Raw genomic sequence first — 22,964 nt, forward strand, 5'->3', positions numbered from 1 at the left:
AAGGCCGCGGGGTATGCTTGGACAGATGCAAAGGGTCCGGACTTCCTTAGTGCAGTGCTTTCGTCCAATCCTTCGCAGGAACGGTTGAAGAGCAAAACAGAACACGCATAAAAAGTCATTAAAATCAGCATGGTACTTTCGATGCTAGCAGTTTCTGTTTTTAAAAAACTCACAGAACAGAATTTCAAATTACTCACAATACAGCGAGTACAATACTTTACTAACACTATCTATTTCTTTATTCTTACACATCGCTAAAAACCTTGTAAAAGATGAATGCACATCAAAACAATAATCCTCTTCCTACTTTTTTAGCTTAACAGCTCATATATGAAGCTTCTCCTTCCAGCAGTGACTTCATTGACTGTTTCAGTCAAAGCTATCATTCTCAGCTTCTATTTACTCATGAGCTGTATGTGCTTTTAGCCGTGATATTTTCACATCTATAATATACTAAGCAAATAAACAGTGCTGCAGTCAATTGAAAAAAAGTTCACGAAAGCTTCCTTATGAAGCAGTCAACATGGTGAAAAATGCCACTAACAACACACTAAATTACCATGAGAATGGATCTACTGACAGCTGCAGTGTGGCCTATTCAAGGCTCTTGGTTAGCAGAAACAAGCAAAATTATATCTCAACGACAAGGTGACAGAGCCACTTTAACTGTTCTCTTTATTCTTAAGCACACTAAGATCCCTAACACACTTCAGAAGATTCTCCACTGAGGGTCTGTCTGTGGAGACCTTGCTGCGATGGATTAGTGCAAGTTTACCATTTTTATCGAACACAAAGTCTCCACCCATCTGGGTGGGGTCATCTTCATCAAACATGGCCACAAGTTTCCTGCCAGCACGCTTCTGCTCTGCATAGTAAACTAGGGCAGAGATACTCCAAACTTTAGCCACAGAGCGTTTCAGACCAAGCGCATTGTACAGCTGACGTTCTGGGTCAACAAACATCCTGAACTCACAGTTTGTATCTTGAAGCCATTTTTTTGCTCCTTCCTGAAACATGGGAGATGACAATTACTGTTTTTCAGAGAGCAAAGGCAATCACAACACAAGCTGTGGAAGGGAGACACATGCTGGTATGCATCCTTTTGACTCCACATGCTTTCTCCACAGGTGATCCTTGTACAAGCCTCGAACTTGCACCTCAATATTTACGTAGAAATTTCAACCATTTTTTGAAAACTTTTTTTTCATGTAAACTGTTTGCAAATATTTTTTTGTATCCCATTCCTAAAACTTGGTCTTACATAAAGACAATGACCCTGGCAAAGTTGCCTCGATGGTCTGTCCATTTTCCTAGTGCCTGGCCCTAATACTGAAACCTCTGCCTTTGGATTCTACGAAAAATGTTTTGCATTTATCATAAAAAAAAAAGGAAAGCAAATCCAAACTTTGCAAAATCCCAAGCCAAAACTACTAGGCAACCCTTCTAGTTGGTTGATTACTACAGATAACTGCAGAACCAAGAAGATAGCAGCGCAAGATTTCCATGTACTCACCAAATTTCCAAAGCTAATAATAAGGACTTCTCCATTCAGGGCCTCAAATTTTGTCTTTTGTGACTCAACTTGGGCTACATGGTCACGTCACGGCAGTCATGCAAAGTGGCGCAAAAGTATAAAAACTGTAGATGTGGATGTTAGCAAATCCTGAATGGAGAATTCCCTAACAATGGGAAGAAAAGTAAAACATTCATGTCCTCGTAGCTATGTAAGGTATAAAATTGTTCCAGCAAGCATTTAAAAGTATCTCAAAAAGTCTTTTTGTACAACATATCCAGGATGTGCTACAATTATTAGACATGTTGAAATGAAGCTACTCTACCATGCTGCAGTTACTTTGATAATTCAACTTTAAATCAGGTACAAAATTTGCACACCTCTCTAAATAAAACCATTCAATGAAAAGATTGGGAAGGTATTTATAAGTAACTGCCAACTCCCATGTTTGTGGATTGAAAACTCTGACATCATGGCAAATCACATGTGCCAATCAATTTCTCACATCCAGCTGTGAAATTTCATCCGTCACAGCATAAGAGACCCAAGCTTTTTAATTGTATAAAATAATGCAAAATCCTAAATCATTAATCCTAAATCATCATTCCAAATCATAATCTTAAACCTTAAGTTGTGGAGGGCATAGCATTGGATACATTTGAGCCAAATCTTTAGGACATCTTTTAAATATTTAGAACATCTTCAGTAAACTATTAGTGCCTAAATGGATAATTTTTCATGTCCTCTATGAAAATGCTGGCTTTCTGACAAAAACACAGTTAAAATAATTACATCACAATAAGCAAACACCTTATTGACCATTTTGCCAACCTTTCTGTGTGAACATCAATAAGTTTCAGATCACAAGGGCCGTGTGAGCCTTCCACTAATTCTTTTGCCTTGTCTTTACATAAAGGATTTATCTTTGCATCTGTTTCTTCTAGGAAAGAGTTCCATTCGTCCTCGGCCTGAAAGAGTTCATCAGCTGCATCTCGAATAGATTTATCATGACAGACCTTGGCGACTTCTTCATCTATATCTCTTCTTGACATGACATTCAGTGTTTGAAATGCATCAAAGTAATGTCCAATCATAGCCCCCATTTTACGCACTTTGTCTGCAACAAACTCCTCCATTGATTCTTCAGCATTTTGCTGTGCTTCATTTAATATGGTTGTCAGAACCTTTTGTAAATGATTTAGCTGTTCTAGTAATGTTTTCCCTACATATTCCTGAAAAAGAAAACTTCAATAAAAATGCTGTTTTAGAACTACTGTGTCCCCTTCCCAACCCTCTGAACAGGTGCTGTTTTGCCATGTAGCACAAGGAACTGTACACTCCATAAAAGTAAAGAAATGATTATGCAGCTGCAATCAGTGAAAGTGCAAAAAAGGAAGATTAAAAAATTGGATGAGGATCTGAAAATCTATGGTTTGGGTTACGGGTTTGTCCATTCCTGGACAGATGGGGCTAGCCCTTTAACTCCTATGATGTGTCAATTCTCCCTGTAGCTGCTAGACATTTTCTTGTAAATTGGTTATGAGAATTTGGTGGTCAATCAAGGTAATATCTTGTACCTGATGAGTTTGAGTATTCTCACTATCTGTGTGCTGGATAATGTATGGATATTATAGGGAGAATTTACATTTTAATCACTTCTGGGAGTTAAAGGGCTAAAGGCTCAGAAAGTTCAAAGTGAGACCAAGCATCTGCATGAAGGCTTAAAAATATTGAAGTAGAGAAAATTCCTTATTGTCGAGCTTCAAGTAAAGAACTGCCGTTGGGGAGCCTGTAAAAAAAATTTGAGCTTTTACAGGAAAACACATGCTTGAGCTAAGAAGCCACCCATTAAGGAAACTGATTGCAATACAATCAAATTGAATGAATCAAATTTTGATCTGCAGATGATGCAAATGAAATGTAATCAAAGAAATAGCAGAAAACGTTCTGGCGGGGCACGGGTTTGCATCCTGCTGAAGTCTGAAATTTTTCAGTATTCGATTGTAGTTGCATATCATGATCAGCAACTGCAGCTCACCTTCATATTCTTTATTCTCTATAAATAACAGTTGGCCCTTTCTCAAATCACGTACTAAACACCCTCCTACCCGTTACCCATAGTTTTTTTATTTAGCTCCACTATCACATTCCCTCGCTCAGGAACCCATGAAATCTGAGGAGCACCTTAAATTATCCACGTCAGTACCTTACCATGAACTACTAACCTGGTCGTTCTCCTCAGTATTTTCAAGTCTCGCGTGCTTTTTCTTAGGTTCCTCTGTGTCAGACATATCTCAAATTTACTCCATCCCCTAGCGACGAAATAGCTTTAAAACATCTCCAAGTATCCCGAAACGATTTAGTTTATCGTTGGGAAACCAGCCACGACGTGATCAGACGCCATTTTGTTTCACAGGGAAATCACTCGACGAGTTTGTTGTCACGCAAGAGGTCAATAAATGTAGGACGGTTTCAAATATCGGACTGAGTAATAAATTTTTCACACGTCTAAAAATCTCATTAAAGGTAAAATGAAATTTATATGCACCGCGCTGTAGTAGTTTTTTGCTTCTCCGAGTCGTACTTTCACTGAATCACTCTCGCCGTTGGTATTACAACATGTAACATGTCCACAACATGCAAGAGGACGAAAAGGAAAGCGTTAAATGCCCCATAAGAGTCATAAGAGATGCCCATGGTACTCACAGGGTTACTCACAGGGTGGTCTTCCTGTTGGATGATAAGGCCCAGAGTAGAGACTAGACGCTAGTAAAAAGTCCTCCTGCGCTTTAAGATGGTCAGCGTTATCACGTTAAAAATAATTATGGCGGCCGTCGTTACAGCGAAGATTGGTAGCTGACTTTTTTCTGTGATCAAGAACACATTAACAATGAATCCATGGTGGCGTTGGCGCCTATTTGCAGATAAATATAATAACCATCTTCTGTATTCTATGATCGCAATGATGTCTTGTGTTCAAGCCGTGTTGGTTTACAAGTGGTACAAAGGGGAGAGAATCAAACGTAAGTAGTTCCATGCTGTCACCGGCAAACTTTACAATCCTCTCTCTGAGTCATCTCGACCAGGAGCTTGTAAAAATTCCTTTTTGTCTATTTATAACAGCGTAAGATTATACCAAAAAAATATTTTCAAGAGGTGAAAGCTTAAATATTGATTTTAGACCTGAAGGTAACTTCGCCATGCCCATGTCTCCAGAAGGGGGTGGGAAGAGTAACCTTTTTTCGGCTTACAAGGTATCAATTGCAGATTTTGAGGATTTCCTGTGTTTCTTGTAGTTAATAACGTTTGGTCTGTTCATCAATGACCTGTCAAAGTCAAATTGAAGCTTTCTGTGTTTTGCAATGGACAGGGTTTCTAGTTGCATTTTTCCTTGAGAATTTGAACTGTTTTGTGTTAATCAGGGTCAGAATTTGAAGATGTCAGCGGGGCTCCCCACCAAAATTTACAGCAGAAGCTCTTATCAGGGTCCAACAAGTCAAACTAAAACAGTTTGTACTGAGCTTGTGCTATTTGGCCATATGTGGTGACACATTTATGATGTAATACAGTAAATGTTTTGAATATAAGAGAAACTGGATAATATTCCTGAGAGGGGCTGTTGTCAGTGATGGGAACTGGTGTGTCAAAATCATCATCAGGGTTGACTCTGATGATGACATCTGCTGAAGTTGTTAAAATGTAAGTCACCTTTATTGACAAAATTCATTCTCAGAACTTCTCCCATCTGGACAATTAGACCTTAAAATCAAATTGATAATGTGATAGTGTGTCTCAGCAACAAAATGTGTAGAAAAAAAATTCCTTTACCACCAAAAGAGAGGGTCCCCAGTCAACTGTTCATGGCTGCGAACCAGGTGGCCTGCTCTGTCCTTTTATTGGAAGAGATCCAGTGTTATTACAATACATTTGTGTATTTTTAAAATTTAGGATACATTTTTAATTACAGCAACTGAGGAAGAGCTGTACAAGAAGGGACCTGGGATACAAAAACTTGAGGAGTATCTAAGAACCATGGCAAAGAGCCCAGTAAGTTTATAACTTCAAATATTAAAATTGGAAAAAATTGTTTTTGCCTCACTTTTTTTCTATTGACATTGGTGATTGGCAAAATTGCTCAATGATCTGATACGTTTTTACAAATAACAAGGAACAGTGCTTGAGAGCAATTAAAGTTGAATGTGATAATCGTAAGCCAAAATTGTGTTCAGTGAATTGTTCTACAAAGAGGTTCATAACTGGTGGTCATTTACATTCATGCGTCAAGAGAGGTCTTTTATTAACCCTTAACATCCTAACATCAGCATACATATTCTCCATACTGTTCTCTATACATTTCCTAAGGTGCTGACAAGGAGAATTTTTGTAACAATGAAGAGCTTCTTTAGGTGGTGATCATCTCCTTTATTCTCATAACCTTAATGTGTGATTCAGGGGTGATATTGTAAGGAGAAATTAGATGCTAGTCACTGTTAAGGGTCAAAGGATTCAAGAGCTTCTTCATTTGGTGATCATTTCCTTTATTCTCATAACCTTAATGTGTGATTCAGGGATAACATTGTAAGGAGAAATTAGATGTTAGTCACTCTTAGGGATCAAAGGGTTGAAAGAAAGAATTAAATTCTATTACTTCAGGGAGTCAGACTAAGATATCATTGATGTTCATTTGGTAGTTACCAAACTTAACTTTTTTCATTTTTAACAATCTTTATTTTGTTTAGCTTTTTAAAATTAAAAGAAGAGATCCTTTCAAGGAAGATGAAGACCAGTAACCTTTGTGAAATTGGCAAAGAAAGAAACTGTGGCAATCTGTTTGTACCTGTAACAAGATGGGAAAGCCGTGATTGCAGAGTGGATTTTAACAGATAGACATGTGGAGAAAAGAACTCTCTGTGATTCTAGAAGTTGTGGACCACAAGGGAGTTTTTTAATTTTCTGCAAGATCTTCTGACATCTGTTTTCACGGATATGTTAAAAATTTTAGTGCCTGCCCTAAGTAGAACTCTCAGGATGTGATTCCAGAGTGGAATTAACTTGAAACAGCTTAAAATGGCACTCACTGTAAATGTATTTTTGTTTTTTTTTAATACAAGTGGTTCTTATAAGTAATTAGCTGCTCAGAATGATCTATCTATTGTAAAATTGGTAAATAAATAAAAATTAATTAAAAGAAATACTGGTATGTTTCCTCCATATATAATGTTTTATGCAATACATGATATTAGAGAAAAAAATTATGACATTTTTTCCTCTCCTCTGGCATACTTAAACCTTTAACTCCCAAGATCTTATCAGTAATTCTCCTTACTGTCAGTCATAGTTCTTGTGATGTTTGTTTGGAGAATTTGGTATTGGATCATCTTATATTCCCTTAATTTATATTTTTCTTTATTCTCATCACTTGTCTGCTGATATTGTACTGATATTGTAAGGAGAAATTCTGTCTTGGTCACTCATGGGAGTTAAAGGTTAACTGAGCTGTTACACATTTGAGAGACATTAGGCTGATGTCTGGTGTAAAAAAGTTGTTATTAATATCTTTTCAGGTTTATTTTATTATTACGAGTTCAATATGATATGTTATCTTCGGATCAGTCCAGCAGAGAGACGTAAATTTTAAAATCTTTATGCTGAGAGAATTATCAAGTTCCCGTACTTTTCTAATAGTCCAGTACACAGTTCCCATATTTACAAGTCACTGCCGTAGCTATGGCAACAGACCAACGAATTCTCGAACATGTAGAGCGTAACATCTTGGAACGTCGAGAAGAACGGCTGGGTACACGTTTTGACTGAGGGATTTAGAGAACTTTATCTCCTTTATTTTTTTTCGACGACGTTGGGTTTGTTTAACAGACAGACATGTCTGCGGAAGGATCATACAGGCTTGAACTAGAACCGCAGAAAAAGAACGTATTTGTAACACAGTTGCGGTAAGCGCCAAGCCACTTTTGGATGTCATAATTTTTGCATTATTTAGTAGTTGCGAGAATACTCCTAACCTATTTGAATTGCGGTTTTTTTCTTCGTACAGAGAGGAAGAGGAAGATGACGCCGAGATTCGCAAATTTCCCGTTGTTGAAGAGGTATCGTTCTATTATTCTATGTAAATGCTGTATATAGCATCTTGTTCCGGTTTTAATAAGCGTTTTCATATGATATCTCTTTCATTGGTAAACAGCTCTTGGTCGAAACTTCCGCTGGAACCCCTTGAATTTATGTTTCCATTACTATTTGCGCAACTCTTGGTTAGATGAATAGGTAATGGAGATGGTAGAGAACTAATGAAATTGTTGAAATGCAACCATCACTTTTAACTTATTAACTTCGTTTTACCGCAAGGTTTTTAACAGTGAATGTCGAAATTGTTTACATTTCTTTTTTCACCACATGGCGATTTTCATTTTCTGAAAATAATTGCATATACTCCTCGGTACAACAGCGTAGCATACGCCATACGGTTACGGGGGCATTATAAGGAAAAGTTGTGAAGCATCTCTACAAAGTTAAACTCCTCGATGTTACTTCTCGCGCGCGGTGAACCCTTCTCGCAAGTCCAAGCCTTGAGTCGATGAACGATTCATAGGGTCCGATAAAAGTAGTGTAATTAATCAGTGGCCATTCGTCGGACATTAAAACACTTTTTTTTGCTTAAAAACGAAATCATTAACACGAGATGATCATCAACGAACACAGTTGTAAGTCAACGTAATACGTTTTCTGGAGATATGTTCAATAGTTCTGGATCAGTGCCCTGTACTGTTACTGTATACCATGAATTAAACTTCTCCTTTTGACTTCACATGAAAAATATTGAAAGCTTATACAAATGCACAGTGTAAGTCCATCAAACATGTGGGTAGTGGTCGACCTAAACACACAGGCTCTTGGCAGGGTGTTTCAGATTGACTTAATTTAACCCTGTGCTTACTCCGTGCAAATGAAAACTATATGCTGCCTTGGTAATGGCTGTGTGGTCAAAATCTGCCTATTATCAGTTAACCCTAGCCCACTAAGTGAAGAGAGAATGTCCACTTCTTCCACCTACGGGATCCTTGACCATGCAGTGTCAATTGCGGATAGCTTCCAGCTTTCCCTGGACAGTTAATTGGAAAAATAACTCCTTGATGGGGAGAGGCTCTGAGGATATGTCTTGGACTAGAGCACAATACAGACCTTAAATGCAAGGACCTTGTGATTTATTGAGACAGGCATGCTTAGGGAAGGCTATGATCAGGCGTCTTATTACTAATAGTACTTTGCCCAGGACAACAGACCTAAAGTATATATATGTCCCCAGAAAATGAAAGACCCTCTTTAGTGTTGGTCTTGTTTTGTGCTTTTCTTTTTTTCACAATTTTTGTTGCTTTGTTTTCACAGCAATTTCTTTATTCCTCAAATTTTGAATGAAGTTTTTCTTATTTTTTTCTAATTTGTAGTCAGCAAGTAAACTGCTTGACACAGGCCTTAACACAGTACAGTCAACTTTACTACTTAAGAAACAAGTTGAAGTTGAAAAGGTTCAAGAAGATTTGGATATCAAAAGACGTCAGTTTGCAGAACGCATGGCAGCCTGCAAGGCTAAAGAGGAGGAGCTAAAAAAGAAACAAGCTCAGGTGAAGGAAAAAATTCAAACCTAACTGGGCTTTGCTCCTTTTGGGTGAAGTCTTAACCGCAGGTCTTAAAAAAATCAGTAAAAATCTAAAAATTTTGGTGAGTGCAATGCCTACTTTTTGCATGCCTCACTCACAGTTCCATACAGCACCCAACCTCAATTTTAATTCTTTTCCTGATTTTTTCGGAGTTGGGCGATTGACTTTGCCCAAATGGAGTGTCTGCTCATGCATGTAGTCTACCTGCAAGGTGATAAAATTAACTGATGCTTCTTGAAAAGCTTTGCATACTGTTCTTCTGCCAAGAACCTGAATTTCCTCAGTGTTAAAGCTACTGGTTTTGACAAAAATCAAAGAGGTATTTTGTATTGTGATATTTTGTAGATTCGTGAACGAGTTGGAAAGTTTGAGAAGTTTATAGAAGAAAATGATGCAAAGAGAAGAAGAGCAATACAGAAGTATCAAACAGAATTAAAACTTAAAACTCAGAAAAATAGGGAGCTTGATGTTTTATCAACTGAATTAGAGCAGCTGAAAACAAGGTATGCATACTAGACTTGTGGAGCTCTTCAGATTAAATTATATTGAAGAAATGTAAAATGGTTTCTGTGTTTACATAGCCTGATGTAAACGTGTGGGAGGTTGGGAGAACACGAGACAAGCGTAGGAAACCACGACGCAAAGCAGAGTGGTTTCCAGCTTATCTTTAATGAAAGAGGAACGAAAACCATGTCTACATACGCTCATGTAAAATGGTTTTATGGCCAATCAGAGCGTGCGTACTATTTGAATTATTTTATAATTACTTTATTGACTGGTTTTTTGTAATGAAAACTAAGTTGTTTTCACCGACTTATGAGAAACTATTGGAGAGAGCGTTTTCTTTGTATTTTAAGTATTAAAGTAATGGTATGCTAAATTGAGGTAATTATTTTGATTTAAAGAGTTAAGGAAAAGTAGTTTGCTTGATTATTTGGTCATCTCTGAAACCACTTTAATGTGGCTTAATTTTTGCAGCATTTTTTACAATGCACAAACAGTTTAGAGGAATAATTTCATTGCTCAGCACAAATATTTAGTTATCAATTCATCTATTTATTCCCAGAAAAGAAGCTCTGATGGCAAAGCTGGCAAGATACTCAGTTTATGAAAAGTTTTTGATGAAAGTTCTTGATCAGTTACCAGAAGGTACCAGCACAGTTTTTAGTTTTAATGTTTAGCATGAAATAGAGACACCCTAACCCTTTCATCTCCTGAGAGAAAGATCTCATGAGTAATTCTCCTTGGTGTTTTCCACACATTTCTTGTGATTTTATTTCAAAGAATTTGGTATTGGATCAATCAATAATCCCCTAGTTGATAATTTTTTGATTCTCATTACTAATCTGCTGGATATTGTTATGCTATTGTAAAGAGAAATTCTGTCTTGGTCACTCATGGGAGTTAAAGGGTGAAGGTACCACAGAAAGAAATATTTAGGCTTTCACACAAACTGAAATAGCATGCAAATCTTTTTTAATATACCTAAGTATATAGTTAGGTATACATTTTCTTAAATCTCAAGAAGTCTTTCATAATTTAGACCTTTTGACAGAATCAGAGCTTATTCTTTCACGCCAAGACACTTTACAAACAAATTTTAAATTTGACAATGCTTGTAATCAACACCTTTTGCTTTTCATCAGAAGGTGATCTGCACATATCAATTTAGAAAGGAGTGTGTGGGATTTTTAAGTTTAATCAACACTTTGTTACTTTTTAATCTTTTATTTAACTTCAAACTAGTTGGAAGAAGAGGCTTAGGGGTGTTTTTTATTCCTCTCTAAGTTAGTAATTAAGACTTACAAGATTACAAGTACTATATTTCCTCAAATAAGCCCCCAAGCTCTAAAAGCACCCTTTCCTTAAAAGGCATCCATCCCCTAGGCCAAAATGTCAAACAAGTACCCCTCTCCAGTAAAGACCCTCCCACCCCGCTCAAATAAGCTCCCATGCTCTAAAAGTGCCCTTCCCTGAGAAAGCATCCATCCCCTAGACCAAAATGTCAAACAAGCACCCCTCGCCAGAAAACACCCCCCCCCCCCTCTCCTGCCTCATTTTCTTAAGGTTTAGGGATACATGGAAAACTTGTTTCTATTGCCACTTTATTTAAAACTTTATAAGCTTCAACTACAGCAAATCAACCTAGGAGAATTATAAGCACCCCCCCCCCCCCCAGATTAGGTACTCCCTCCAATAACAACCCCCCTTCTTTTTAGCTCATAATTTAATAAGTGCCCAGGCTCTTATGTGAGGAAAAGCAGTATTTGAAAAAATGGACATTGTTCTTATTCTATGGTGATTAAAACTGTTAATTGAAAGGGATTGTTTGTTTCTTCTCACTTAAGACTACCTTGAGGCAAATGACTCCATGTTGATGGGAATCATGATGAGGTTTAGAACGCTGAGTGCAACTAACCAATCACTGGTGCAGATGTTAGGGGACACTTCAGATCAGGTGAATATGAATTCAGAGTAATTTTTGGAAGGAGGACAGTTATGGATTTTACTAGTTGTCCATTGTCCATCAATTTTTGTGGTGCTCTTTTCCATGCAGTCAGGAGATGGACTTCTGGGCCCAGTCATTTGAAGGCTAATTAGTGCTAATTCAATGTTAAATTAATCCAGGTTTCTTCATTTCTCTGATCAAAAGCCTTTAAGGGAAAATTTTACCTATTCTTTTTAGAACATCCAATGACCAAATTGTAACCAAAAAGATATGAACTGAAATTTCTTTTAAAGCTTTCAGGCCTGAAATCAAATTTCACCCTAACCCAGCTTTAAACAACTCAGGCCTGGGCTTCTGTTCCCTTGTGAAACATTAGCTAGATGACTCGTGTCACTGGCTGATGGTTTACTTTTGCTTTCTGGATCTCACTGTTCATGTTTGAACTTTGGGGAGTTCATTGTGTTGTGTTTTTGTGTCAATGGGCACCACAGAATTGTTAAGGGGACATTTTGTACAATCTGTGCTCTCTGCAGTGAACTAGGAGGCTATTCTAAAGGGTTACATTGACTACCTCGTGATCAAAAATTGATATTCATAAGCTCTTGAGCAGAAAAAAGTGAGCCTCTAGTCTAGAGAGGTATAACCCTTTTAATCCTAGAACTGGTTAACATGTAAATTCTCTTTGCAATTTTAATATTTTATTTTGCAAAAAGGTTATGAGAACAGACCACTGATCAGTCAGATAGTCTTATCTTGATATAACACCAAATTCTTAGGTATATTTAAAAAGAAAATGTATGGCAGTTAGTTGGGAGAATTACTAATTAGATCATGGGAGTTGCAGGGATGGTAAAGTGAGTCAGGAGAGTCAAGGGATGGGCCCTGAAAGACCACTTTTTGTTTTTGGAGGAGTTGAGGGCTTCGTATATATTTATGATTTTTTAAAAAATCTTATCAGGTTGAAGCAGAACAGCAGAAATTACAAGACATGAATCAAGAACACACTCAGAACTTATTGGTGAGAATCAATTCATAGCCATTATACATTTCATTTTACAGTGAAATTTTAAAACGTGTTTATGAGCGTCACAAGTTAGGGAAAAGTCGGAGAGACAACTCTTTGAGGTTGGGTGGATTAGTTAGTAAATATTGATTCGTCAGGAAAATTTTAATTAATATATCTAAAGAAACGTCAGGGAAAATTAAATAGACTTCTACCACCCAGTGATTTTGAAAGCTCAGCAATTGATAACAATTGTTTTCCCCTTAGCTTATGAACAGTGAACTAGCATCTCTTCAAGAAAAACTGGAGGACACTGTGCAAAGAAAGGAGAAAGTCGATCAGTTCTTAATCAGTAGTAAAGGCGTTTTTAGACAACAGAGTGAAATGCTCGGCTGCATAAGACTTGCAATCGACAACATCGCAGAAAAGTGTCAAAGACTGCGAGGGACGCCTGTAGAGAAACTCGATGTCGATTCAAAGCTCAAAGTAATTCAAGTAAGTATTTGATAATTAGATTTGTTTCTGATTACGCTTAAAGTTATACTCTAACCTACACAAAATGGTGGGAGAACATGAGGAATAGCTTTCAATCGTGGTCAAAGGGGAGTGAGTTGCAATTTTTTTTTAGTGTTGTCGTAGAATGCCAATGCGGGTTCTTGCCTCAGCTTGGTAAGTGCGGTTAAGTGAACGGTGTGTAGAGCAATTTTCAAATGACTGTCGAAAGTAATCCAGAACTTGCTCTTTATTGGGTTTACTTCGTTATGTGATTGGTCAAGAAATCGTGCCACTTTCTTAACCAATCGGATTCAAAACTAAAACCAATCGCGACTTGGTCCTCGTTTTTTCCCGCGCTTCAAGCCGTTTGCTTTTTTTTTCTTTGAGTTCTCATTGGTTCTCCATGATAGTTTCCTTCCCATGATTGGCTTTCGTGATTACTTTGGTCATTGTACGAGGACGCTCAATCGAAAAAGCGCTCTACTGACCAATCAGTACGTGGGTAGTATCTCAGTTATTTTCTATTGTACAAGAACGTATTTTTGAAAAGAAGAACGTTAAGTAGTGTGAGACAATTTTTTGAGACTTACTAACAACGATTAATTGGTTTTGTTATTCCATGAGTCACTTGGAAGGAATAAATAAGTAAGCTTTCAATTCTTAGAATAGAAGAGGTTTTGTTTTTTCCCTCAGAATGTAACCAAAATAGTTGAATTTAGTCAGCAAGTTTTTTTTATGTATTATTTACGCGGAAATACGTCGGACATCTTCATTGCACCATTTTCTTTTTCTTTAAATCTTACAAAGTAACCGTTTTCTAGCTCGTAGCCTCTGTAATGATAATACGACATGAGTTAATCTTTCTTCATTTTTCAGGAACACATCATAGAGCACACTGACATCCTGAAGCTGGCCAAACTCCCAGAGTCCGCGGCGGCCTCTGAAGGACTTCAACCCAGTCCATCAAGCATCCTCAAGAACAGAGTATCCCGGCATGCACTGGTAGACTCGCCATTTAAGTCTAGTCCATCCAGAGGTCTCAAGAATGTGCAGATGGCGCTGAGATTTGCTGCTGATGTCAAGCAATCATAGTTGTAATTGCAGTTCTGCAGAGAAGTCTCCACTTAAGCAGCAAATAATAACAATAATTATGTAAGCCAAGCCTCGAGAGGTGTACCTCTGACGCAATTGTTGTAAAGGAAGTTTTTGCCCTTCAGCCCACAACCCCTGCTTGCAATAATGAAGATTGAGATGAAAAAATTACTTCTATATTTCACTTAATTTTATTGGGAAAAATGCAGTAGTCCCTCGGTGTTAATCGACATGGGGATAAATCAAACTAAAAGAATTTGTTCTTTGGCAGCAGAGTTTCATAGAGAGGGGTGCAATAACTCTCTTGACTGCGTGGGCTGCTGGTCCCCAAAAAGTGGGAGCAAATGGGAAGGGAGGATAGGTAGTTTTGTGAATACTTCAGTATAAAATAATCCACATTATTTTTGGAAATGACTTGGAAGTAGATTACTGATCATTAGCTTAAAAATCAAAGTTGATCTCTAACGTTTTCGAACATTGAATCAATAACTTTCCTACTGTTCTCTTTTCATGAATCTCCCTTTTTTATGAATGCGTTTTTTACAAGTCGTTGGAATTTTGTAAGAAACAATGTTGTAATGCTGAAATTATATTTATTGTGTATATATGACAATTTTTTACAGTAATAAATCGATTTCTTTAATAAGTTTATTCCATTTGTTTGGTGTTTCTTTGTACGTCATGAAACTTCTTTGAATTTCTTCCTGCTCATTTCCTTCCTCGTAGCCACAGATAGAGGTTACTTTACAGATATTATTTGCAGACAGTCTTTGAACGGAAGTGTTATCCCCGACCTTTTATTCCTATCATGTGATGGCCAAGGCCGTATCATTTGTTCATTACATTTCTTTGACAACTAGATTGTGTAATGAGAGAACATAGAAATGATGGCACCCCCCCCCCCCCAGACCTGATCAGGCACTGCAAGACCACCCTTTTGCAGCCTGTACACGACACCCTTTGCCAGTGTTGGAGTGAAGGAGGTGTTCTACAAGACATGAGAGATACCAAGATCGTCACCCTGTACAAAAACAAAGGCGGCAGAAGCGACTGCAACATTTTCAGAGGCATCTCCCTCTTAAGTATCATGGGCAAACCGTGTGCCATAGTCTTGTTGTTGCATCTTCAACAGCTGGCGGAACGCATCTACCCAGAGTCCCAATGCGGCTTTCGAGCAGAACGTTCTACAGTGCACATCATCTCCTTCTTTCGCCAACTAAAGGAGAAGTGCAGGTAACAGCAGAAGCCCCTCTACATTGCCTTCATAGATCTGACCAAGGCCTTCAACCTGGTGAGCTGGAACGGGCTCTTCAACATCCTTCTGAAGATCGGATGCCCCCCGCAGCTTCACAACATGATCAGATCTTTTCTTGACGGTATGAAGGCAACCATCCAATACGAGGGCAGCATGTCCGAACCTTTTGACATCAAAAGAGGCGTGAAGCAAGGCTGCGTCCTTACTCCAACCCTCTTCAGCATCCTCTTTTCCCTCCTTCTGAAACATGCTTTTGGGAACTGTAACATTTATGTCTATAATTAGGACTTCTTGGTGAAAACCTTTATCTTTCTCTGTCGGGTAACGGTTGCGAACTACCGTTCGCAGGTCGAGGGTTGCATGTCACAGGCAATTGTAGTGGGTGGCAGGTCACATAGGGTACTGAGGAGGGTAACGAGTCTGGCTTTCTCTGTCATAGGTTGCCGTTCATCAAGACTTCATGGAGAGGCTTAAAAACTAAACCATCAACAAGTGTGAAAAATTAATTTGTTAGCTAATATTGATTTAAACGAATTAAGCTGCTTTGTATTTGGGAAGACGGAAGAACAAACTTGACTTGACTTGACCATTTCTGCCAAATTGTGCATTTTTCGTGGGCTATGACCGGTAGAGAACTAGTCAGCATAATTTTTGTCCAAGTTAGTGTTCTTTACAAAGTTGTCTCCCACACCACTGGTCTCAGATGTTCACCTTTATCTTCTCTCTCAGAATGTTCATTAAGTCTATATTTCATCTGTTTTTTGTCACAGACAAGGATTAAAGGCAGTGCTGCTGCTGTAAACTCTACCACAGCAACCATGATAAAAGATGGCACATAAGTGTGGAAGTAATCTGTCATAAAACCTGTTGATGGAAATGCAACAACAAATGATGACAGCTTCACTAGCTCAACCATGCAGACTTCTTGAAATCCTGGAAGGGGGAAGGGGGAGCAGCCAGGGGTTCTTATAGTCAATTTTTGCTGAGTATGTGCCGTTAGCCTATCAGGACCCTACCCTATTGCAATCTATTCTGTGGTCAATCAAAGACCCCATCTTGGACACTTTTGGAAGAGTGTAATTTTTGTGATCCCAATTCAGTCACTTTATAACAGCCAATCTTGTAATTTTCAAATCCCTTCTAAACATAATTTTTTTACTACCAAATCCTGAAAATATGTGATCTCATTCCAGGAAATCCATTAAAAATGCAACCCCATCAGAGCCAATCCAGCCATGACAATGTGACACCATCCAGTGGCACAACCCCATTAGCCTATCATTAGGAAGTACACCCCCACCCCCCCCCCCTCCCCAGGCTTCAAATATATAGCTTGCTTAAATTCTCTCTTTGCTGATGAACCCACATCCTATTGTGTTCTTATCAGTTGTCTCTTGCTTACCTCACCTGCCCCAAACTAGACAATGCCGATGGATAGATTCAAATTTAAAGGTAGCCTTGACGGGAAAAAAATACTAAACATAATTTTGACCTCTATCTTACCGATTACATTTAGCAATTTCTTATAAATTTGTTGGTTTAGGTCTGGTTGCAATTACAAAATTCTGAATAATTCCACATTTCGGTGATTTCTGTTTTACTTACCAGCTAAGGGAGGTCCAGCTGCAGTCATTGTGCCATAGAAGATAGCACTTAAGCCAAAAGCAGATGCTCTTTTCCTAGGCTCTGTGTAATTATTAATCATGCAAATGTTAAACGTGCCTATTTCAAAACCATCTGCCAGGCCATAGAAAAAAGAAAATGCTATAAGATTGCCATAGTTTTTGGCTTGAGTGAGCAAAATTACAGATGAGCCGTCTAGTGCAAGACCAAGCATGAACACGTAAATAGGATTCACAGCACGTATGTTACACAGGATTCCACTAAGCAGTCGGCCTATAAATGTTGTGATACCAATGTAAATATAAAGCCTTGATGCAGCATCAGCTGAAACATGGAGGCCCTCTGAAAACCTCACCTAAAAATTGAATGAACAGGAATTTGTATTCAATTCTGAAGTTCGTGGGCATTTAGTTATCAAATAAAAATGGTTGGCTTTATAATCTGTCCTTATCAGTTATCATATGTAACTGAAAATCTGTACAAGTGGCATATGGCAAGAGCTGGGAGTAATTAACCCTTTAACTCCCATGAGTGACCAAGAGAGAGAATTTCTCCTTACAATATCAATACAATATCAACCAGGCAAGTGATGAGAATTAAGAAAAATATCAATTTGGAGATAATAAGTTGATCCAATTTTCTAAATTTTCTGAAATAACACAAGAATTGTATGGTTGACAGTAAGGAGAATTAAAAATTTGGCTTCATACTTTCCTAAAGGTGAAGAAAAGCTTGTGCCTATTAGTGCTTATAATGAGAGCCTGATAACAGGCTAGGGCCAGAGAGGCAGCTGGCCATCAAGTTCACTCTCAGAGTTGATGTGTTCAGAGATGATGTGTTCTGGTTATTATAAATCACACCACTACTTTGTAGTCATCTGACTTGGAACATGACTTGTAAGATCACAGACCACCTTGAACTCTACTCTACTATAATGGTTATTAACATGACCAACCAGTCATTAAGCAAACTTTCACTGGTCTTACTCTGGGTGACTATAGCGAGGTAATTACTGTATTATTCTTTGAGCAATAATCTTATCAGCAACGTACCAAGTGTAACCTTGGGGTGAGGTGCCCAATAAAGGCTACTGACATTGAAAGTGTTAAAACTACAAACACCTTCTCCTTAAAGACCGAGAAGTCTATCCACTTGTTTGATTTTCCTATTCTTCTTCTTTCCTCTTCATTTAAGTCTTCAAGTCCCTCATTTTCTCTCTCAGCTGTATTTTTTCCCTTATCTACTAAAACTGGACTAAATGTAAGACCAAGGACACAAACAGCTGAGTAAATTGCCGCAGTTAGACGATAAGTTTTTCTCCAATCAAAGGAGTCCAACAAGCCTTGAAGAACTGGTGCCATGCCAAGAACACCCAGCCCTGTTCCTGATGCAAGAATGCCAGTTGCTATAGAACGATTTCTTTCAAAGTACTGTGAAGTTACCACATAAGATGACACAAAAATGCAACTGCCTCCAAATCCAAACAGAATACTGTAAGTCCCATATATAACATAAATACTTGAAGCAAAAGATGAGAGTAACAAACCAATGGATCCTGATAATCCACCCAACATTGCTGTTAAACGGCAGCCAAGGCGATTCACTAACATGCTCGTCAAAGGTCCAAGGACAAATATTAAGGCTATTCCGAGTGAGCCAACCCATGCTGCAATAAAAAATAAAGGCAAACAAAAAATTGTGACTAGACTTTTTTTCAAAACAACATAAAAACTGGTAGTGTGTGTAATGATGAGTTTAGATTAAAGAAATTTAATTTATTACTCCAACATACACCAAGCAGTTACATGTTCAAAAGGTGCAAATAACTGACAACTCCGAATGTGCTTATTATAATCAGATCATGAGCAATGCACTCATTGGGATTAGTTCATGTGTATGTTCGCCACTTATACATACATGCACAGCCTGGTAATTTATGCCTGCGTACTTCCAACAGTATTTTATCAGAGTGGAGAGAGAGTAATGGCCATAATTTGCATAAAAATATTGTCAGGTGGGCTGGTAATGAGCAAAATCTCCATGCAGTTTGTGCTGGAGAAAATCACTTAACTTGGGCAGTTTGCATCATTTGAATATTCTCTATACTGTTCTCTATTAATTTCTTAAGGTGCTAACTTTAGTTGGTTATATCATTTCCGTTGTTCTCACGACCTTAATGTGGGATTGAGGTGTGATATTAGCAGTATGCAGTCGAAACATCGAGATCTACATCACGCGTGACTACATTGTGAGACAAACGAAAAACTTAGCTTTATTGTTATTCAACACGATGAATAACCACAACCTTGTCTACGAAATCTTTACTTATATCGTAACACTGTTTAAAAAAATGTAGTGGCCGACACAAGCGAAGCAAATTTTCAACGACAACTATAAAACTAAGCTAAATTCTAATATACGAACCAACATTCCAATCATTCCCATATAAAAGCAATATCCAGAAAGACTAGCTAAAACTTTAAAACAAACACACAAAAAGACTATCTTCAAAGGATAAAGGAGAATCGCTTGAAAACGAATTGTAACAAAACTAGTAACCGAATGGTAAAAAACTTAAAAGGCCCTGCGCCTAAGAAACGACCGATGATTTCTGGCTCAAAATTAAAATCGGCCGATTTTTATCTTCCAACTATAGGTTACCTAATACTATTTAAAAATCAATTTCTTTTGGTTCAGTTTCGCTTTAAACCAAAAATATCGAGCCGCGAAATTGTTACGTCTGATTGTAGCAAAATCTGTCCCAATGTAAAGTATTCCCTTTCAAAAACTTACAGGGGTCAGCGGATGTAAAAATAGAAACAACCAAGTAATCATGGCGGATGCCTGTACTTTGTCAAAAGAGGGTCTCCTGGACTGCGAATCTTCACGTGGTCGTAGGGAAACAGTGTTTCTGTATGAATGTCGAGATGATGTAACTACACATCTAAAAATTGTTTTTTGTCGCGTGCAAATCTGAAAGAATACGAGGTCATCCTTCAAAGGGCTGGCCTCGACTGTTTGTCTCATGAAGAAGTGAAAACATTACGTGTTTGTGCTCGCCATCGCTATGGTATGGGCAAGTACTGAAGGCCTTCAAAGCTGTGTCAGTATCCAAGGCACAAAGGACCACTTACCAGCGTCAAAAGTCGTGACGTGATCAACCCTGCCATGGCCAAGGAGGTGTTTCAGTTGTTTGATATATCTGTGCCGATAGGCTCACGTAAGAATAAAACACACAACTTTTGGAGGATTTCTTTGTTATAAAAATTTTCTTATTTTACAGTGCTTGTCTTATAGGGTATTTTTTATTACTTTTCTTTTATCTTTCCATTAGCTATATGTTCACCCTGTCGTGAAAAACATAAAGCAGATACGAATTCTACATTGGTTGCTCCTGAAGAGGAATGTACAAAAACACATGCTGCTGAAAAAGCGTACAAGTTAATGTATGCTTAAATAGTAGAAATATTTTTTCTGGGGAAGTACGGGCTAAGAACTTATAGGTGTTTTATGACAGTACACAACATTCATTATATGTTCACTTTATCTTCTCTGTGAGTAATAAATGAAGTTTAATTTGATTACAAGGCTAAGATAAAGATTACCTGGTTGTTTCTATTTTTACGTCCGCTGACTCCTGTAAGTGCTGACCCGTAACGTCCATTGGAATGTAACGAAATACGTGCGGCCCGCCTAAGTACTAAATGGACACTATCTGAGGCTAATTAATTTTCACCTGAATTCGTCATCATTCATGGCAATAATATAAAATTGTTTCACTTCAGGATTTCTGGTGGCGGAAGAGTTGTGTTTTTACTTATATTCTACGCAGTTGCTTGGATTCCGCCGTAGTTTGGAGAAATGAGCGGTGTCACGCGATAACATTTCCAAGATTCAACTCACCTCAGTAGATGGTAAATGTAAATTATTTTCTTTTTCTACCTATTTTTCATCTTCCTTTTTCTTTTAATACCATATCATTCTATTTAGGATGGTATTTGAGCGCCTAGCAAGGTTTAAAGTGACATTTACCACGCTATCCATGGACGTATTGGCAACAGAGAAGTGTTTCGCAGAAGTAGCAACATAACGGTAAACACTGTAACTTTGAACGCTTCGCACAAGGTCAATATACTTTGGCCGAAAAATTTTTTTTAAGAAACGTAATGTATATCCTTCTAATGTCTGATTCACCGCCGTGATGATGTTCAAAAGCTTACATTTGGTTATAGATTGAAAAAAACAAAACAAAAAATAAGCTTCTACATAACGAAAATTAAGCTGATAATAATCCGCTTGCAAGTTTATTTGGATAAGTCAAAAAGTAACATAACGAAATTTTAACCAAGGAACATGCATATAAAATTTTGTTGAAAAAACATCTAGGTGAGTGAACACTGAGTCATCACACATTAAAATTATAGACTGGTTCTTCAGTGAAGTTACCTGTCCTTTCTCGTGACTCTTGAAAGTAATCCATTAACACTGGAAACAGAACTCCAAAGTTGAGCGAGATTCCAAACATCAAAGCGATCATAACAGTTGCACAAAAGCAAACCAACCAGGACCAGGGACTGTCAATCTCTTTTCTACACATGCTGCGGTTTTCTCTAGTTAAGAGCAATACGGCTCAGTTCACGCATCATTCGTATTCCCACTCGAGTGAAAGCCCTTTAAATAAAATCTGATCAGATCAAATGTTCGATTTCATTGAACAATACAATCATCACAGACAACTCGTGCCACTTTGTGTTGTAATAAGAACACTTTTGAAATAACCCAGGTTGATGATGGTCAGGGCTGTGCTGTCGATATGATATGAAATCGTATTGCGTGGCATTTGACGACAATCGAGTAACTATATTCATCTGATTTCTCACTTTTTAGAAAAACTTTCCTGATGCAAATTTGCTAAGCACTCCAAGTGTGAAGCTTTCGAGTCAATGTCAGTATCAGAGCAACCATGATAGATGGGACTGAATTAGGGGAGAGGCAGGTACATCAGAAGGATCATACAGGCTTGAACTAGAACCACATAAAATTAGGGAACGTGATTGTAACACAGTTGCGGTTAGCGTCAATCCTTGTTTGGATGCCATGATTCCTGCATTATTCAGTAGTTACTCTTAATCTATTTGATGATGATCAGTGTAATTGATCAGTGGCTATTCGTCGGCTACAGTCATATTAGACAAAGCAACATTTTGTTGCATAAAAACGGAATTACTAACTCTGTAACTCCCATGAGTGACCAAGAATGAATTTCTCCCTACAATATCCATACAATTTCAAGCAAACAAGTGATGAGAATAAAGAGAAATATCAATTGGGGGATTATCAGTTGATCCAGTTACAAATTCTCAGAACTAAAATCATAAGAATTGTACAGCAGTCAGTAAGGAGAATTACTAATAAGATCTTGGGATTGAAAGGGTTAAGGCAGGGGTAAACCTAAAAAATGTCCACTTTTTTCATCATTTTTCACAGTTAGGATTTAGTTGAAAACTTAGGCAAACTATATATCCCTGGAAAGCTTATCACTTGAAGATCACAAAAAAAAAATTTCACACTCTACTTGTCAATTGTAATAGGATACCAGTCATTTAATTGTGCCACCTGCTGGGTTCTATTAAGGTTTACTTAAGAAAAGATAACTCCTTCTGGCATTAATAAAAAATAATGTTTTTAGTATAAATTCAAAGTAGACATGTTGCTTATTGTTATGAGCAGAAGGATTTCTGATATGTTGAAAATATTTCAAATGATGAGCGATTAAATTTGACCAAGGAAATTGAAAGGGTGTTTCACTTAATAACTTTAAGTACATATATCATATGGAAAATTGCTCTGCTTATAACACCAAA

The 22,964-nt window shown here is 37.7% G+C and overlaps 4 protein-coding genes and 2 long non-coding RNA genes across 6 annotated transcripts; 3 read left to right on the forward strand and 3 right to left on the reverse strand.

The window, feature by feature from the left end:
* Positions 1–216: 216 nt before the first annotated feature.
* LOC131784779 (uncharacterized) lies at positions 217–4,210 on the reverse strand. Its single transcript, XM_059101606.2, has 4 exons — positions 3,739–4,210; positions 2,345–2,745; positions 1,514–1,679; positions 217–1,007 (listed from the first exon to the last, which is right to left on the reverse strand). The coding sequence occupies exons 1-3, from the start codon at positions 3,802–3,804 to the stop codon at positions 1,610–1,612; spliced, it is 537 nt and encodes a 178-aa protein (XP_058957589.2). The 5' UTR covers positions 3,805–4,210; the 3' UTR covers positions 217–1,007; positions 1,514–1,609.
* On the reverse strand, positions 663–1,306 carry LOC136282570 (peroxiredoxin-like 2C). The gene is made up of 2 exons (XM_066170248.1): positions 1,262–1,306; positions 663–1,007 (listed from the first exon to the last, which is right to left on the reverse strand). The coding sequence occupies exons 1-2, from the start codon at positions 1,304–1,306 to the stop codon at positions 663–665; spliced, it is 390 nt and encodes a 129-aa protein (XP_066026345.1).
* A 127-nt stretch (positions 4,211–4,337) lies between the features above and the next one.
* LOC136282363 (uncharacterized) lies at positions 4,338–6,672 on the forward strand. The gene is made up of 3 exons (XR_010718230.1): positions 4,338–4,536; positions 5,481–5,560; positions 6,253–6,672. It is a non-coding gene; the product is annotated as an uncharacterized lncRNA (long non-coding RNA).
* Positions 6,673–7,269: 597 nt separating this feature from the next.
* LOC131784853 (coiled-coil domain-containing protein 42 homolog) lies at positions 7,270–14,787 on the forward strand. The gene is made up of 9 exons (XM_059101683.2): positions 7,270–7,464; positions 7,566–7,617; positions 8,971–9,147; positions 9,529–9,686; positions 10,250–10,332; positions 11,532–11,641; positions 12,591–12,650; positions 12,903–13,130; positions 14,007–14,787. The coding sequence occupies exons 1-9, from the start codon at positions 7,394–7,396 to the stop codon at positions 14,220–14,222; spliced, it is 1,155 nt and encodes a 384-aa protein (XP_058957666.1). The 5' UTR covers positions 7,270–7,393; the 3' UTR covers positions 14,223–14,787.
* Positions 14,788–16,147: 1,360 nt separating this feature from the next.
* Positions 16,148–21,866, reverse strand: LOC131784871 (monocarboxylate transporter 4-like). Its single transcript, XM_059101700.2, has 4 exons — positions 21,547–21,866; positions 18,153–18,766; positions 17,083–17,455; positions 16,148–16,341 (listed from the first exon to the last, which is right to left on the reverse strand). The coding sequence occupies exons 1-4, from the start codon at positions 21,695–21,697 to the stop codon at positions 16,148–16,150; spliced, it is 1,332 nt and encodes a 443-aa protein (XP_058957683.2). The 5' UTR covers positions 21,698–21,866.
* On the forward strand, positions 20,797–22,698 carry LOC131784872 (uncharacterized). The gene is made up of 3 exons (XR_009340233.2): positions 20,797–21,014; positions 21,091–21,192; positions 21,988–22,698. It is a non-coding gene; the product is annotated as an uncharacterized lncRNA (long non-coding RNA).
* The last annotated feature ends 266 nt before the right edge of the window (positions 22,699–22,964 follow it).

Source organism: Pocillopora verrucosa, chromosome 7 (genome assembly GCF_036669915.1).
Source record: "Pocillopora verrucosa isolate sample1 chromosome 7, ASM3666991v2, whole genome shotgun sequence".
NCBI lineage: Eukaryota > Metazoa > Cnidaria > Anthozoa > Scleractinia > Pocilloporidae > Pocillopora > Pocillopora verrucosa.